Here is an 18,750-nt window from a genome sequence, read left to right as displayed (position 1 = left end):
ATGTCTACTCATCATGATAAATAATATGTTAATACAATATATTAAAAATCAAAATTAATGCCGAAAAAATCAATATCAATAATGAACAAAATATAAAATTATTGAATAAAGACAGGATAGTATTATTGAAATTTTCAGACTCTGATTTGAATTGGTGATGCACTACTGGAGCCACAAAACAAAACTTAAGAATTTTAAAACAATTGAAATCATATAAAATATATCCTCTGACCAAAATGAAATTAAATTATAAATCTGAGAAATCCACAATTATTTGGAAACTAAATTATACACATTTAAATAAAACATACTTCAAAATAGCCAAGTATTTTGAAGTGAATTAAAATGAAAGTATAACACTAAAATTTGTGTAATACAGCTAATGCAGTGCTTAGAGGGAAATTAATAGGTATAAAGTTTTTATTAGGAAAGAAGAAAGATCCCAAACAGTAATTTAACTATCCACATAAATCAAGTAGAAAAAGAACATGTTAAAGCTAAGTCACTTAATAATGGAATTAAAGATGGGAAATAATAGAGAAAATTCTTAAAATGAAAAGTTGGTTCTTTGAAAAGGTAAATAAAATTGGCAAAATTCTAGTCTGATCAAGGAAAAAAGAAAGCAGACACACATTAACAATATCAGGAATGAAATAGGGGCTAACATTAAAAACTCTACAGATATTAAAAAGAATAATAATGAAGGAATATAACAAATAACTCTCTGAACATAAATTCAACAATTTATATGAAATGGGAAAATTCTTTGAAAGTCACAAGCAACCAAAGTCACTGAAGAAGAAATTGATAATCTGAATAATTTTATATTCATTAAATAAATAGGAATCATAGTGAAAATTTTCTGTTAAAGAGAACTCCAGGACCATATGGTTGTAGTGGAAAATTGTATTGAATATTTAGGGGAGAAATAACACCAGTTTTATACTTTCTATTCCAGAAAATAGAAGTGAACACTTGTCATCTTATTCTGTAAGAGTGGCTTTACCCTAATCCCCAAACCAGAAAAAAATATTATAAGAATACTGAACACCAACATTTCTATCACAAAAAAGTCTTTACTAAAATATTAGCAAATGGAATCCAGTAGCATATAAAAATGATAACACACCACAATCATTGGGAAATGCAAGGCTGGTTCAATGTTTGTAAAGCAATCACTGTAATTCACCATGTTGACAGACTAAAGGAAATAAGCACATGATGATCTCAATAGATTCATACAAGCATTTGACAGCATTCAACATACTGTCATGATTATAAACCTCAAGCAAAGTATGAACATTTTTAAAGGAATAAAGGGCATGTACAAAAACTCAACAGCTAACATCATACATAATGACGAAAGGATGAATGCTTTATCCCTAAAACTGAGAACCGAGCAATGATGTCCATTCTTAACACTTCTTTTCAACAGGAAGTCATAGCCAATGCAATAAGGCAAGACGCATAAGTAAGGCATGCAAGTGGAGCAGAAAGAATTAATCTATTCATATTTGCAAATAACACGATTGTCTATAACAATATATCATAAAATTTATATTTTAAAAAGCTTCTGGGGAAAAAAAAGCTTCTGAAACTAGTAAATGAACTTATCACAGTAGTAGGATATAAGGTCGATATAAAATCAATATTGTATTTCTATAGTATAGCAATGAATAATTAAAACTCTGTTAGAAAAATGGTGCTCTTTGTAATATAAGTAAAGTAAAGTCTTACATATAAATATAACAAAATATATGCTGGATCAGTTTTTTGAAAACTCCCAAACATTGGTGAATGACATCAAAGAAGACCTGACTGAATAAGTAGAATTTAATGAATTTGCAGATAATGGCTCTCTGTTTGGTAAAATTCATAAACGTAAATACCCAAAAGTATGAATATTACCATATGTAAATTAAAAGGAATTTTTTAAAAGTAACTTTTTAATTTTAATTTTTTGAAAATTTATCTTTATTGTTGAAAGTTTTACAGCTGTCCTCCCTTTTCCACCCCATTGACCCCCTCCTCCCTACTCCTACTCCTTCCCCAGGTCTTTTAAAGTTGGAAAAATTCTGATGGTGAGATTGTATTACATAGATTAAGTGTAGTATTATCTTTAGAGGGAAAAAAACATAAATTTATTATTTTATTATATGTATTTTTTACTATTGAAATGTCAATGACTTTCTTCATAAAAATGTCAGGTATAGGTATTTTAATGGTTTCTGAACATTTTACAAGGTGGACAATAAAACTAAATTCTTTTTATAATATTAAATAAATATTTTAGACTATTTTCACACCTTCAAACAGCATCATTGTAAATGACTGGTTTTCTCAACACATAAACATTCACTGTACATTTATTGAATAGGAGGATCTCTGTAAATTGCCAAAGTAGCAAGTGTGGGGAAAAAAAATCAAGGTTTGTGACTGTGACTAAATAAGAAAGTGCTTAACCACTGCTTCTTTAATAACATTAATCCTTGAATAAAGGCTTATTATAATTTTTATAAAGATTGAATGCTGTGGCCCATACTCAGAATATTTTGAATATTCTGTGAATATTTTTAGATTGGTCTGCCCATACTTTGCCTTTGTCAAAATATATGAATACCTCAAATATACAAATCATCTCTTAATGAGAATCTGAATGATGCATGTTTTATCCAGTACAGTTAAATAACTAAGAACCTAAGTACCTTTTTCATCTTATTATCTTCTAGCTACCCTTTAAGATCTAATAACTGTTCACTGAAATCCATTACTAATTTCTAATTTAAGAAAATTGACAAAGAGATTGTCTAAAGCCCCTGATCAAAAGTGAATGTTGATGATAACTTTTACTGTAGTGGCCTTGAGAATTCCTTCTCTACCATCCGAGTCTGGCCAGTTTCACACAACCTGCTTGTACAAGATTAGATTTGAAGGATGCAGGCTCTAGACACATGGCCTCATTGGTATAGAGACATTAAAATGTTTGGCAAAGCTTCATCCTACTGATCATGTATCAGTAATGGAGAATTAAAAAACACACAAAATAATTTTCTGCAACTACATCGTGGTGCATGTTAGAATGAGAGAGGAAGAGTGTGAGGAGGGAGATAAAATGATTACCATAAATACAAAAAAATTGACATTTTAAATAGTTCTGAGTTCTGGATAAATGTGCTAAATAAAAAATGCTGTCTACGATATTAAGTGAATTACAACTTATACCCCCATGCCATTGTTTTTATGATTGTAAATTCTAGTTTTGGAGCCAAAGGTAACAAAAGTGGTTGACATTGATTAAAGATATTTATATCAATACATACAAGCTAGATTCCTAATTCTTGCAATTTATACTTGCCTGTTTTGCCATTTTTGTTTACAGTACCTTTGTTGTTGTTTTTTTGTCTTGTATAAATAGTGAAAAACTAGAGATAATTTAATTAAACTATAGCCAATATTTAATTATGTAGATGTGAGGGGGAGAAGATTTGTAGCTATTATACAAAACTACAGAAATTATAGTTTTGTTTCATAGTAATTGTTATTGTGCCATGTTAGCTTCATTTATTGCCCACACTCCCTTAATTGCATATGCAGTTTTATTTTTAGTGGCTCTTCCATTCAGGAAGCTTAGAACATTAATCATTTGTAAGCTTTCATTATGAAAAACCAGATTATGGATGTTATTCGCAAATCATTTTCATAACCAATTGCTTCAATTTTATTTCAAATAGAAATGCAAATAATTTACATAGAATATATGGCATTTAAAAATTTTTGTCAAATTTTTCTTAAGTTATTTTTTTATCCATTCACTAATTAAGTATATAATGAGCACATATGTTGTGCCAAAGAAGTTTTCTAAACATTGGGAGACAGCAGCAAAAATAACAAACAAACAGTAATTCCTGCATCCATGGAACTTAAATTTTAGTCAGAGGGAGAAAGATAATAAGCAAATAAGTAAATAAACAAAAAAATATATTTTATGTCAAGTGGTGATATGTACTATGAGGAACAATAAAACAGAAAGCCAAGATAAGAAGTGCTACAAGTGAGGGTGAGATGAAGTTTTCGAGTAGTCAGGCATGGTTACATGGAGATCATAGTTACTGTGCAGAAAAGCCAAGTTGTTGAGTGCGCAAGCGATGTATGTACTGGAAGTACCATGAATGTAGAGTTTCTCATGGTTTATATGAGGATGATCATGGTAAAGACTTTTGTGCATACTTCATGAAGGCTAGAAAGCCAGGGAAGGGTTTTGAGCAGAGGATACATGATCTGACTCACATATTGGGAGAAAGGCAGAAACAAGGAGGCAAAAGTTATTATTATAATCCAGAAAGAATGCTGTTACCTTCAACAGTAGTAGTGGAGGTGGTAGGATACAGTCATATTCTTAATGTGTTTTCTAAACAAAGCAAAGATAGGCTGATGGATGGTGTTTGCACAGTAAAAGAGATGGGGATGACTCCACATTTCTTGCTGATTTATAAGGGTGGAGTTGTCATGAACTACAATGGCAAAGAATGTGGGAGGAGAAAGTTTGGGTAGAGAAAATGAGAACTTTAGTTTTGGAAATATTTCTATTGAGATGCTTGTTAGTTAGCCAGGTGAAGGAGCCAAGTCATCAGGATGATATTTATATTGGAGTCCAGTAAAAGGTCTGGGCATAAGATATAATTTTATGAGTCACTTGCACTTAGGAAAAATTTTAAAGGTGTGACACTAGGTGATACTAACAAGAACATGACTGTAGAGAAGAGATCTAAGGACTGAGCTCTAATCCTACTTTGTGTAACCTTGAGGAGACAGAAAAAAAAGGAGTCTGAGAATGAACAGCTAGTAATTTAAGAGGAAAGCCAGGAGAAAATTTATGTATTAGAATCTAGGGAAGAAGGAGGGTGATCAACTAGGCCCAATACTACTATATGTCAGGTATGTTGGGGAGGGAAAATTAAGTACTAGATTTAGCAATATAGAGGTCAACCTTTACATGTACAGTTCCTGTGGAGTAGTGGGGTAAAAAAAAGAAGGAATAAAGTTCTGATACATGTTACAACAAGAATGAACCTTTAAAACATTAAATGCTAAGTTGAAGTCAAACACAAAAGGCCAATATTGTATTATTCCATTTACTAGTATATGGAATGTACTGGGTAAATCCATATAGACAGAAAACAGATTACTGGTTGCTAGAGGTTTGTGGGATGAGGGAGGAGAGAATGGGGACTGACTGTTCATGGTTATACATGTTTTTGGTGTTTTTTTTTTTTTTGTATAATGAAAATGTTTTGGAATTAGCTACTGATGATAATGGTAGACCATTGTAAATGTACTAACAGCCATTGAATTGTATACTTACAAATGGTTAAAATGAATTTAATGTTATGTGAATCTTACCTCAATAAAAAGATATTTGACAAAAACCTTATTGGAATGGATTCAAGAATAACTGAGGGGGGACAAATGGGTGTGGAGTCAGTGAGAATATGAAAAACTTAGAAAAATTAGTTGGAAGGGGTTGTAGGGTAGGGAGGTTTCCTTAGGATGGATAAAATTTTGGCCACTTAGTATACTGAAGCTATTTCCAAGAGGACATGCTAGTATAAAGGAGAAGAGGAAATTGCTGGAATGATTTCTTAGATGGGCACGAAGAGATGCATTTTCTATATAAATGAATGAAAGGAGGGGGCTTAGAGTGGAGCATGGCTAGTTGACCCACATTACAGGAGGAAAGGCATGTGGACAGCTGTGTAGGTACATTGGTGGCAGCACTTATTAGGTTTTCTTCTGATTTTTCTATGAAATGTGAAGCAAGATGATTAGCTGAGAATGATGAGGTGGAATGAAGGATGATTAACTGAAATGAAAGAGGATGTGGAAATTTAAGGAGGGGTAAAGGTCTTTGAATAGTTTCTAGGAATAGAGGAAAAAGAAAGATTTAGAAAAATGTAGTGTGCCATTGCCATGATGCAATGAAATGAGTAATCATGAATATGTAATTTTAATCATCATGATTGTGGGCCTCTCTTCACTCAAGTTCTGCTGCACAGATGTAAATGGAGGAGGTGGTGGGTTTTGTGTAAATCCAAGCCTATCCATAGTGATGCTATCAACTAGGAGTGCACGGGACACTCACCTGGGCCCTTACTACTTTGGCAGCCCCTGAAGACATTTCCCTGCCTGGAGCCAAAGTTGTGACTGGACCAGCCCTTGTGGTGGTTGTTTTTAAGATTGCAAGATGCACCTTAGCAACAGCCATCAAAGAAGTTTGAAAAAACAAGCTTCATTACTCATAAGTCCTAGAGGATCATTTGGGGCCATACATTTAGGTCATAGTGGGAGAGAGAGAGAGCGAACGTGTGCGCTGGCCAGGGTTTCTGCCTTTATTGGAACCAAGGGTGGGGGCCTAGACTTTTGTGGGTCCACTCTTTATTGGTGAATTTTAAAAATAACAGCAAGGAAAGGAAAAGCAGGGTCAGTCCAATAGTCCTTTATCTAGGTCAACCAAGGCTTTCTAAAAGGGGAACTTCATGGGCTGCGGCTGCCTGGTTCTTTATCTAGTTGTGTAGCTGGCCATGTGTTTATTCAAGCGGATGTCTTTGAAATGGGTGCCTCAGCAATCAACAGCTGAATGTTAGGCACTTACACGATGATCAAAAAGCTAACTATCCATTATTTGCACTATGTGAAGAATTGTACTTTTCAGTTTTTGCTCCAAGAGTATGGGGAAGCATGAGAAGAGCCAGGATGACTGGCTGTCTAACATCTGTAAGAAAGGAAGAGAGAACATGAGAGAGGATGAAAGGAATTGATAAGATTGTAGGACCATTAGCTGGTAGGGCCTGGTGTTGTCAAAACATTGTTGCGGTTGAGATATGAGAGGGAGTGAACTGGAACAATGGGGATGAAGGTGTGGAGTGAGTCACTTGTAATTAAGATCAAGGAAATGTTATTAGTAATGATAATCCTCCAAGGATTGGTGGCAGAGGTCATTTTTCATCAGGGTTCTCCTTCACAATCACCAATAAGAAGAAATCAAGAAATGAAGAAGAAAAGAAGAAATGAAGATGAATATTGAAATGACAAAGAATGACAGTGAGACAAGGGCTGATGCCATCAAGGATTGAGCTGTTGTGCATAGTCTGTAGGTGACTGCAACAAACTGGCACAGAGAGTGAACCCTTTGATGTCCAGAGATTCAAGGCTGGGTATTTTGGAAACTGAGAATTATCTGGAAGTGGCTACTGGTACAGGAAGGACACCTATCCACTTTTAAGTTCTGTGTTGGGAGGGCTGTGGGAGGAAAGGAGGCACCGTTTGAAAGGGCTGCAGGGAAAATAGTTCCAGGGCAGATCCTGCTTCCAGTTAAAGAAGACACTATACATTACATCTGATGCATGTACTATTATCCTTTTAATAATAGGCTGTTAGTTTTCATGTTCAGACAGGTTACTTTGGTGGGGATGAAAGATTTGGTTTTAGCATTCACCACAGAGATCTGATTAAATCCCAGAAGCATTAGCATGGTTTATATATCCTTTCTTTGTGTAATGGGTCCACCTAAGGCAGTGATGGCGAACCTATGAACTCATTTTTTTGGTTGATTGTTCTTTGTTAAATGGCATTTAAATATATAAAATAAATATCAAAAATATAAATCTTTGTTTTACTATGGTTGCAAATATCAAAAAATTTCTATATGTGACACAGCACCAGAGTTAAGTAAGGGTTTTTCTAAATGCTGACACACCGAGCTCAAAAGGTTCGCCATCACTGACCTAAGGGATGATGCTGCCATAAAGAAGATTTGGGTGGAAATGCTCTGTAGAACAAGTGTTAGTCCTTTATAATAAAAGCCTAATATGCAAATCGACTGAATGGCAGAATGACCTGTCACTATGATGTGCACTGACCACCAGGGGGCAGACGCTCAACACAGGAGCTGCCCCCTGGTGGTCAGCACGCTCCCACAGGGGGAGCGCAGCTCAGCCAGAAGCTGGGCTCATGGCTGGTGAGTGCAGTGGCAGTGGCGGGAGCCTCTCCTGCCTCCGTGGCAGTGCTAAGGATGTCCAACTACTGTCTTAGGCCAGCTCCTCGGGGGGAACTGGCCTAAATCATCAGTTGGACATCCCCTGAGGGCTCCTGGACTGTAAGAGGGCACTGGCCAGGCTGAGGGATCCCCTCAAGTGCACCGGGCTTCTTGTGTCTTAATAAATGAATAACTCCCCCAGTTGCATCTGCATCTCACTCTTTAAATTTAACAGATGAAACTTTACCATGTCAAGAAGCATCGGTCACCAAGCAGGAACTATGCCATCCTGATACAAGTCTCTGCAGATTTGACTCTACAGATGCAGGATTAAGATGTAAGTGTTAAATTGGCATACCCAGCTTGTTGGTGTGTGATCCATTCATGAGACTCAGATCACCAATAGGAATATAAGATACTCACTTGTTATTTGGTATTTGTTGACATTTATGCCCAAGTTTTAGCTGGAATGTTATTGGAAGATTGATTTATTCAACAAGTGAAATATATTAAATATATCAATTTAAGGTGATATTACTTTGTAAAACAGTTCCACTAAAGACAATTTTGGAATTTTATACGTAATGATTCTTTAAAATCTCAATGTGATTATGAATAGTCAATTATATAAATAAAATTATTTCCATAAATTAGCTAAGGTCAGATATTATGCTATTTAAAAAATCAAAACCAAAGCACTTGTCCAAGGAAAGATCGAAAATTTTCATTTTTTTATGGCAATGCAATGGTTCTCATTTTGGGGGATGCCCATCTGAGTGAACTGAAGAACTTGAAAAATAGAATTGCTGGTTCATTCTAAGGTTTATTGAACCAAAATTTCCAGATATGAATTTGTGTATAAATCCCACTGTAACACCAACCATGGCAGTAACCACTCTCATAGCCTGTGAGAGTCCACCAGGATCTTTCTCTCCTCTCTTTAGTGTGTCAGCCCTGTGGATTTGAATTTGACACGTGTGGCTGGGCATCAGAAGCACCTGCTGGGCACATTTCCTGGTTGCGCACAAATGCAAGAAGAGTTCCTGCTTTAGAATCTCCACCTCAGCAGGATCAAAGTAGTGATGATGAAGGTAGGAATAAAAAATAATATCTTTTATATATTATTTTTAGAACTGTACTTTATTATGACTGTATGCAGACATTTGATCAGGGTCTTGAACATACTGAGTATATTTTTTTGAAACTATATTATGCCATAGATATTGAAAATGGAAAAATCAATAATTTCCAACAGTGTAAAGGAGAAATTACACTAGGTTAATTAACTATTTTAATTTGAAAATTTTATCATTTTTTATCATCAGGAGATAATAGATTTTTCATGAACAATAACAAAAAAAGGTTTATCAACTCTGTTAGCTCTCCCTATTCCTGCAGTATTGTCAATGAGTTTCTTCCTCTTATTCTAACACTAATTTGTTATTTCTGTGTACTTTTCTCTTTATTACTTTATTTTTTTTTGGTAGGGGTATTGTTAGTTATTTTTAAAAAGTATAATTTAAAATTTTATTCCAGCAGAAACTAATCTATTTCCATGTAGATTTTATTGTCCCCATAGTTTTGCCTTTTCCGGCGTATCATATAGTTGGAGTCATAAAGTATAAAGCCTTTTGAGATTGGCTCCTGAGTAATATGCATTTTCATTTTCTCCATGTCTTTCAGTGGGCTCAATAGCTCATGTCTTTTTAATACTGAATAATATTCCAGTGTCTGGGTGAAACACAGTTTATCCATTCACCTACTGAGGAAGTCTTGGTTGCTTTCAAGTTTTAGCAATTATGAATAAAGCTGCTCTAAACACCCATGTGCAGGTTTTTGTGTGGATCTACATTTTTCAGCTCCTTTGAGTAAATACCATGGAGCACAATTGCTGAATTATATGGAATAATATGGTTAGTTTTGTAAGAAAGTGTCAAACTACTTTCAAAAGTGTCTGTGATCCCACCAGAAATGAATGATATTTCTGTTGTGCTGCATCTTCTCCAGAATTTGGTGTTGCCAGTATTCAGGATTTTGGCCACTTTAATGGGTGTGTAATGGAATCTCATTGTTTACTTTTTATTTCCCTGATGACATATTATATGGAGTATTTTTATATACATATTTGTCATCTGTATATCTTCTTTAGTTAGGTGTCTGTTAAGATCTTTGGTTATTAGTCTTTTATATATAATGTTTTTATGGTTATTTAAAAACGTTGACATATATCTTTAATATTAAATTTCTTTAATAATCCTAAAGTGCTTCAATATGTTTGTCACTTTCTGGAATAGAATGAACTTGTCATAATTTAAATTACCATTTTTAACCGTCCCTTTTTTTTTCCTTTTTTTTTCCCATCACCATTCATCCCCCTATACCTTCTTCCATATTCACCCACCACCCTTTTTAGGTCTTGAATTATAGTTTTATATTTAAAAAAATATTTTTAAGTAAATATCGTTTGAAGCTATTATGTTTTCAAATGTTACAAGGATATATTTTATTATTTTCTTTAGTCATTTTTTTTGGTTTCTATTATTTTATCCTCTTCCTTTCAGTTTCTTTTCCTTCTTGCAAAGGTTCACTTTTTAAATTACTTGTTTTTTATTTACATAAGATTTGTGGTGATGAACTTGCTTAGTATTTATAAACTTTAAACATTTTTAAATTGGCCTCACCCCTAAATAATAAGTTATGTGGTGATACAATTTTAAAATGAAAGTCTGTTTGTTTCTCTTCTAACTACATGCTGATAGTCCTTTTCTCCTGATATCTACTGTGGATTTGCTTTTTCTCTATCCTTCCTCCATTCTTTCCTGATGTTTTTCTTTGTACCTACCTCCCTGTTCAGGGATTTTGTTGTAGCATTACTTAGCTCCCTGATACCTTACCTGAGGAACAATACTAGTTTATGGTTTCATATTTCATGGCAATGCTTGGAGTCTTGCACATCCTGCCTCTTACAGCCGGAGGCAGTGAGGGAAGGTATATTTCCCACCTCAGTTTATGAGCAGGTTCCCTGCCCTAGCCTTTGCTTTTGTTAAGAGAATTTGACTCTTCTCCTTTAGCTTTTGCAAAATTTAAATTAGTCAAAATTCAAGCTACGACAGCCTGCTTTTTATCCTAAAGCACATGTTCTGTGGTTTCAGCCCTGCTCATCACTTGGCATATTTTTTTCTTTTCTCTTGAGATGGCATTTGACCTGTCTTTGCCTTTATAAAAATGTGTTTTCTATTTATCATTTCCTTGTGTATAGGTCCGAAGCAAAGTATTAACTTACTGTGCTATTTTCATTAAAGTCTAAAATTTCTAATAAATAGGAGTTTCATTTAATTTAAACTCATAGTTTTTAGAAGCTGCAGGAATATTAACTAACTTACAAAACAAGCATTTGAAAGATTATTTTTGAAAATTGAAGTTATAGAATTATGAAAATATCTTTGTATTGTCTACATTATTGAGTTAAACAACAAGCAAAATTGGTTTTAAGAATCAGATGGGAAGAAATTGATTGATAATATTTTTAGGTAATAAAAAATTCACAGGTGCCTTTAGTAAGACTATAGATATTTGATGCTTCCATCTAGTTTCTTAAGAAAGAGGGCATTTGAATTATATTCTGTCACACACAAAAAAAGATTCCAAATAGCCTCAGCAATCTTAAGAAAGAAGAACGAAGTGAAGGTATCACAATAGCTGATATAAAACTATACTTCAAGGCCATTGTAATAAAAACAGCCTGGCACTGGCATAAGAATAGGCATATAGATCAATGGAACAGAACAGAGAGCCCAGAAATCAGCCCTCCCCTTTTATAGGCAATTAATATTTGACAAAGGCAGCAAGCACATACAATGGAGTGAAAACAGTCTCTTCACTATATGGTGTTGAGAAAATTAGGTACATGCAAAAGAAATTAAACTAGACCACCAACTTACACCATACACATGAATAAAATCAGAATGGACAAAAGACTTAAATGTAAATCACGAAACCATAAAAATGCTAGAAGAAATTATAGCCAGTAAAATCTCAGACATCTCTCATAGCAATATTTTTGGTGACGTATCTCATAGGGCAAGGGAAACAATGAAGAAAATATAAAAATGGGACAACATCAAATTAAAAAGCTTCTGCACAGCAAGGAAACCATCAATAAAATGAAAACCCATTGAATGGTAGAACATTATTCCACTGATATACCTGATATGGGGTTAATTTCCAAAACATATAAGAAGTTATATAGCTGAACACCAGTAAGAATAAAAATCCATTTAAAAAATGGGCCCGGCTGACATGGCTCGGTGTTGATCTTCAACCTATGAACTAGGAGGTCATGGTTCAATTCCTGGTCAGGGCACATGCCCGAATTGAGGGCTGGATCCCCAATGTGGGGTGTGCAGGAGGCAGCTGATCAATGATTCTCTCTCATCATTGGTGTTTCTATTTCTCTCTCCTTCTCCCTTCCTCTCTGAAATTAATAAAAATGTATTTTTTAAAAATGGGCAAAGTACCTGAATACTAGCAGACACTTCGCCAAAGAGGACATAGAAATGTCAAAACGACATATGAAAAAATGCTTAATATCACTAATCATCAAAGAGATGTAAATTAAAACTGCGATGAGATATCACCTCACACCTGCCAGAATGGCTACAATCAATAAATCAATAAGCAATAAGTGCTGGCAAGACTGTGGAGAAAAGGGAACCCTTGTGCACTGCTGGTGGGAATGCAGACTGATGCAGCCACTGTGAAAAACAGTATTGAGTTTCCTCAAAAATTTAAAATTGGAGCTGCCTTTTGACTCAGTGGTCACACTTCTTGGAATATATCCTAAGAGTCCCAAAACACCAGTCAGAAAGAATATTTCACCCCTATGTTCATTACAGTGTTATTTACAATAGCCAAGATCTGGAAACAGAGTCCAAGTGCCCATCAGTAGATGAGAGGATAAAAAGCTATGGTACATTTACACAATGGAATACTACCCAGCCGTAAGAAAGAAGGAAATCTTACCCTTTGCAACAGCATGGATGTACTTGGAGAATATAATGCTTAAGTGAAATAATTCAGTCAGAGAAAGACAAATAGCATATGAACTCACTTATATGTGGAATCTAAATGAACAAAAGAAACTGATTAACAACAAAGTAGAACCAGAGGCATGGATATATGGAACAGACTGACAGCTGTCAGGGGGGATTGAAGTGGAGACTAGATGAAAGAAGGTGAAGGGATTAGCCATGGAACATGTATGCATAACCCATAGACACAGACAATAGTGAGGTAATGGCCAGAGGGAAGCGTGGACGGGCTGGGTGGAGATGGGCAAAGCAGGGGGCACGAGGTAGAAATGGGAACATCTGTAACAGTGTCAACAATAAGAACAAAGTGAAAAATGGAATTAGTGGGATTTGAGAAGTGCACAGCAACATCCTTGTCAAGAGAAAGTGGGATTCCAGTAACACATGGCATGTGTTGCCATCATAATTACTCAGATGAGCACAGATCATGAGATGAATTGCAAATAGAAGGTAAGATGCAGAGAGATAAAAATATCTGCCATCTAAGCTCCTGGTTCTGGGCCTTCAAATTCTTAAGATTTACACCATTGCAGCCCTGGTCCTCAGGCCTTCAGACTCAGCTGGAATTGCACCAACTTTCCCGGTTCTCCAGCTTGCAGAAAGCAGACTGTTGGATTTCTCAGCCTCCATAACTCTGCGTGCCAATTCCATAACTGAGATATTTATTGTTTTGTTTCTGTTGGTTCTGTTCCCCTGGAGAATTCTTACTAATACATGTCTGATTCTGAAATGTTTTTCTAAAAATATATAAAAGACTTCAATATATATAAAATATATTCTGTCAAATTATAAAGGTTTCTCTGTAAAAAGTGGAAAAATAATCAAAAGGGAAAAGAATTTTAAAAAGAAAGCTGAAGAATTCTTTTTTAAAAAAATGTATTTTATTGATTTTTTACAGAGAGGAAGGGAGAGGGATAGAGAGTTAGAAACATCGATGAGAGAGAAACATCCATCAGCCGCCTCCTGCACATCCCCCACTGGGGATGTGCCGGCAACCAAGGTACATGCCCTTGACCGGAATCGAACCTGGGACCCTTCAGTCCACAGGCCGATACTCTATCCTCTGAGCCAAACCGGTCAGGGCTGAAGAATTCTTGATTAAAGGAAAATTACATTGTGATATTTAAAAGAAAATGAACATTTGGTGGCACTGAGATTTTTATAAGACTATTGAATTTTCAGTTGGGGTGCATGATCAAACTTTTATTTCAGACATTTGGAGCAGATTTCAATGCATTTTAGGAAGTACATGTAGAAACGGAAACCTGTCATTTGTAGTTGATGCAATCATTTCATATCATCATATTTTAAATAAAATATTTGTGATTCAAGTCTGATTTTGAAAACTCTAGAAATACAATAATTTTATTTAAGTAGAAAATACCTAATTTGTTTCTAAATTGCTTCCTTTTCCTTTATTTTTCAGGTTACTATATGTGGGTAGGGGCTAACCATGCTTCTACTCTTGACCATTTAGACAGCAGGGCTTATCTGAACAGCTCTGTGTGTCACTGCTTGGGCAAGAGCTGCCATTTGCAGTTCTATTATGCTATGGAAAATAGTGTTCTGAGAGTAAGTCTGTATAACAATAAGGTAAGAAGAAACTTGCATTTATTTCAAAACCATTGAGTAAATGAAATTTCTAACCTTGGCAACTTCTGTTTCAATTTTCAATTATGTAGGCTTTAGGTATTCTTTAGCTTGATTTTATTTAGTATATATTTAAAAAGAAATATTAAGAAGCTGGTTTAGGAAATACTGACATATGCAAAAGCCAATGTGATAATTTGCAAAAGCAATGTGATAATTCTATATAATAAAAGGCTAATATGTAAATTGTCCCCTCAACCAGGAGTTTTACTGGGTGTTCGAGCAGGGCCCTGCAGCCCCTCCCCCCCAACAGGCCCCATCCCTGATCAGCCCCCCTCCAATTGGGGGCATGGCTGGCCCACCCACCTCCCATGTTCCCCCTGCTCCTGGGTCAGCACTGCCTGATCAGCCCCGATTGGGGTGGGCTGGCTGGACCCTACCTGTGCACAAATTCGTGCACTGGGCCTCTAGTATATCATAAAACTGTTAACATTAATAAAAATATATTAAAGAAACTATGGGTCTAATAAAATTAGCTATTTGGGAATCTTGTTACCTCTCTATTGAAGCTCTGATATGATCTGTTTTGGATTTTAGATCTGTATACCACTAAAGTTCTAAATATGATGAAAGCAAATTACTCATTCTTGTACCAGTAGATAATATTTTAAAGGCTGGCAATTACTAATTAGTTACAGACAAATGAGTCATTTGAATGAAAGAAATGACACAATGGGCAGAGTAAAAGTTGTGGTGGTAATGCTAGCCTAAGCCTTTTTTTTTTTTTTAACCTAACTATAACTAAAAACAGTTCTCTACATGTGGGAAAATACCTGAGACACCTAGAATTTCTATTGTGAGGAAAAATTTACTTATAAATTTAGAAGTAAATAAATCATAGGGGTAAATAGCAATCATTCTAGAAATGGGGAATATTTGACAATAATTGCAGTAATTCTGGTATTGGAAAAAGTAAGACAGCAAAAGCATCCAAACTTGTTTCCTTTGGCTCAGGATACTTTGGGTAAATCCAGGTGAAACTTGCACATGACTTCAGCTAGATTCATTTTTTTTAACAAAAATTCATTTATCATCTGCACTTATTAAGTTCCAATAACCATCTGTCAATAGCATTTTCTTCTCTTTCATCCTCAAATTTCAGAATGCTTATTAGCAAGATATTTGAAAATTCAAGATGAAGTCTTTTTCTTCCTAGTTCTATTATATCACTTCCACCTTTCCCTTTTGTGTCATTTTCATCATGTCCAGTCTTCTTTCTTCTAGTTTTCTTTTCCAAGATATTCACAGAGTTCTAAAGCATAAAGTTGGATGAATACTCTCATTTGATGGCCTAATACATTTTCCCTTGTTATGAGAATAAGACACAATGTCTAGCATTCTGTAACTAGGTTATATTTTTGTAATAGTATGTATTTTTCAGTAGTATTTTGCAGCCTAATGCCCTGGAATCTACTTGGTATATTTCATTCAATTTGCAAAAATATCTCCCTGCCCTTTCTGTAGTTCTCAAAGCTTTCCAGATACATGGGGGAAAGTTTACAAAACAAACAAACAAAAAGGTTAAACTTTACCCATATATGTTGTAGTATTTTTGTTTCAGTGATTTTTCAGTTATTGTTACCTATGCTATGTAAACCAAGCCCAGATAGCCTCTATGCAATTTGTAACCAGCTATAATTTCCAGTACCCTTCTTCAACAAAGAACTTCTAGAATAATTTTGTTACATTTATATTATAGCTAAAGGCCTTTAAAAATATATGGCCCTATGATAGTGCTTACACAGCAGGTAATTAATTAATATTCGATAAATGCTTAATGAGTTATCATACATTTAAGTAAAATTTGTATTATATATCTTCTAATTTTGGGGATTATTTTAATCTGCTCTGAACACCAGTGATGGATTTTTAATGTTTTAGTATATGTAGAATGGAGTTATGAATTACTGAAAATGAGAGCTATCATTTCTCTGGTGGCTTTGGGATGCTACAGGAAAAGACGGAAACAAACTGGCTTTAGATGTCACCTCATATAACAAGAATACAGTTATCAGCAATCCATTTCCCACATTATAAGAACAGAAGTTTATTAGTTGAGAACTAATCTGGTATATTAACCAGAAGCAATTAAAAGTACATCATAGAGAGTATTGACTGATGTTTAATTTATTAGTTTACCTACTATTCTGCATGACAGAGGTTTATTTTTTTCTGACACTCTACTTGCTATATTTTATACACATAACACAAATCTGTAACAAAGTACATTTAAGTCACAAGTTAATGTTTTATCACACTCTTAAAAAAGACTCCAAATCTATCAGTTACAAAATTAGCTCTTGATGAAAATGATAATTTACATCTTTCAGGAATACAATAAAGGAAAAACCTTTAAGATATGTGCAGGTAAATAAAGAGATGTCTAGTGAGAATGCTGAATTATTTTCTTTATATTCAGAGGAGATAGAACTGAGAAATAGAAAACAGGTGAGAGGCAAGTTGTTAAATAAAAAGTTGACTCAGTAAGCTTATGTGTGTAGCAGTTCTAGTTTGGGATTAGTAAGGCAGTAACCATAGCAACAGCCTATCTTTTATCCTGAGGAGAGTTTCCTTGTCAGTGAGCCAAGGGCAGTGCCCAACTGGTGCTGCTTCTACATATTTTCTAAATTTCCACTGGCAAACAGGAAGAAAACAGTTGGGGCTGGAAAGACAGTGCCTTAGAAATATCTTTTCTTGAATGATACAGTTTTTAAAGCCATAATAAACTTTCCTTGAAGGAAGGTCTTTACAGTACATGATCCTATCCTGCACACAATAAAAAGTAGTTAAAAATAAAATAAACTGGTTCCTTTTATTTTCTTCACTTGTAGAGGGAAGAATAAGCAGATATCTCTAAAATATGTAGTAATATTTTTCTTAAAGGGTAAAATGGCATTATTAATGCTGGTGTGGGGGTGTAAAGACATTTTTATTTATTGATTAAGATAATAAAAATTTAGAATATCACTTGAAAGGCTTTTCTGAACTGGGAGTCTCTTTCACTTTGACATCTGTTGAAAGTAACTAGGTAAGAGTCTGTGAGGACAGAAATAAAATAAAAGCTGATTTTGTTTAGTTGGGGTTAATTATTTTTCTTTTTCATTGTAGCATGAGACAGGAAAATGTGGTAGAAAAATCTGGATTTCATACACAATATACAATTAACTTAGTGTATGAAATTCCATTTACGATATAGAAAGAACTCTGCTCATTTTTTTAAAAAAATGTAAATGCATTCTTATTCCAGTAGAACAGAGGGGAATCAATTAGTCATTGTGAAAAAACAGCACAGTTGCTCTCAGTTATTCTCATAAAATGAAAGTGAGGGGAAGTTATGAATACAGCTTGCCAAGCAGTGTCACTAAAAGCATCTGTGGAGGACGAGTGCCTTGATGAGGAATAACTGAAGTCTCATAGGAAATAATTAGCAAAAAAATTCTTGTGTGTCTCACCTTTTTATAACTCCAGTTCACCCTGATGTGACCATGAAAACATGTCTAACATGTATGTTTCACTGTCTGTGTTAAGAGTTGATATAAATAAGTCTTAAGAGTTGATATAAATAAGTCATGAAATGAATACATTTTGGTAGGTTTAGGCTATCTTCTGAAATATTTAAGACTTGAAAATAGGAGTAGAAATCAGAGGGTAAAGGACTAAGTTGAAAATAGATTCATTTTCTAGAAAATCTTGGATATGAACCAAATAAGTGAAGCCAACTATGGAGATAAATGCTTGCAAGAGTGTGAAAAGGTGTGAGTGTCATGTGTCATTACAACTGGATGTCACCTTCCAGTGCCATTGCCTATCTCACAGTAAAAGGAGGGCACAGAGGCATCTCAAAGCTCAGTCTAAGACATAATTGTGCCACTCTTTGCATTTCCACTGTGTTGATGTATGAAAAATTAATGCACCCTATAGGTAAATATTCTGAACATTACCAGGGAAATGTCTAACTTGACTGTTTGATAAAATCCA

At 34.7% G+C, this 18,750-nt stretch overlaps 1 protein-coding gene across 1 annotated transcript in view; it reads left to right on the top strand.

Moving 5' to 3' along the window:
- The window catches only part of MALRD1 (MAM and LDL receptor class A domain containing 1), a 628,376-nt gene that overhangs the window by 56,588 nt on the left and 553,038 nt on the right, over positions 1–18,750 (top strand). Inside the window, exons 6-7 of the mRNA XM_036345532.1 lie at positions 8,977–9,123; positions 14,549–14,715. Coding sequence (XP_036201425.1) covers positions 8,977–9,123; positions 14,549–14,715 — 314 coding nt within the window. The remainder of the gene's footprint in view (positions 1–8,976; positions 9,124–14,548; positions 14,716–18,750) is intronic.

This window comes from Myotis myotis, unplaced genomic scaffold (assembly GCF_014108235.1).
Source record: "Myotis myotis isolate mMyoMyo1 unplaced genomic scaffold, mMyoMyo1.p scaffold_m19_p_1, whole genome shotgun sequence".
NCBI classification, from domain to species: Eukaryota; Metazoa; Chordata; class Mammalia; order Chiroptera; family Vespertilionidae; genus Myotis; species Myotis myotis.
This window is presented reverse-complemented; position numbering and strand designations above follow the sequence as displayed.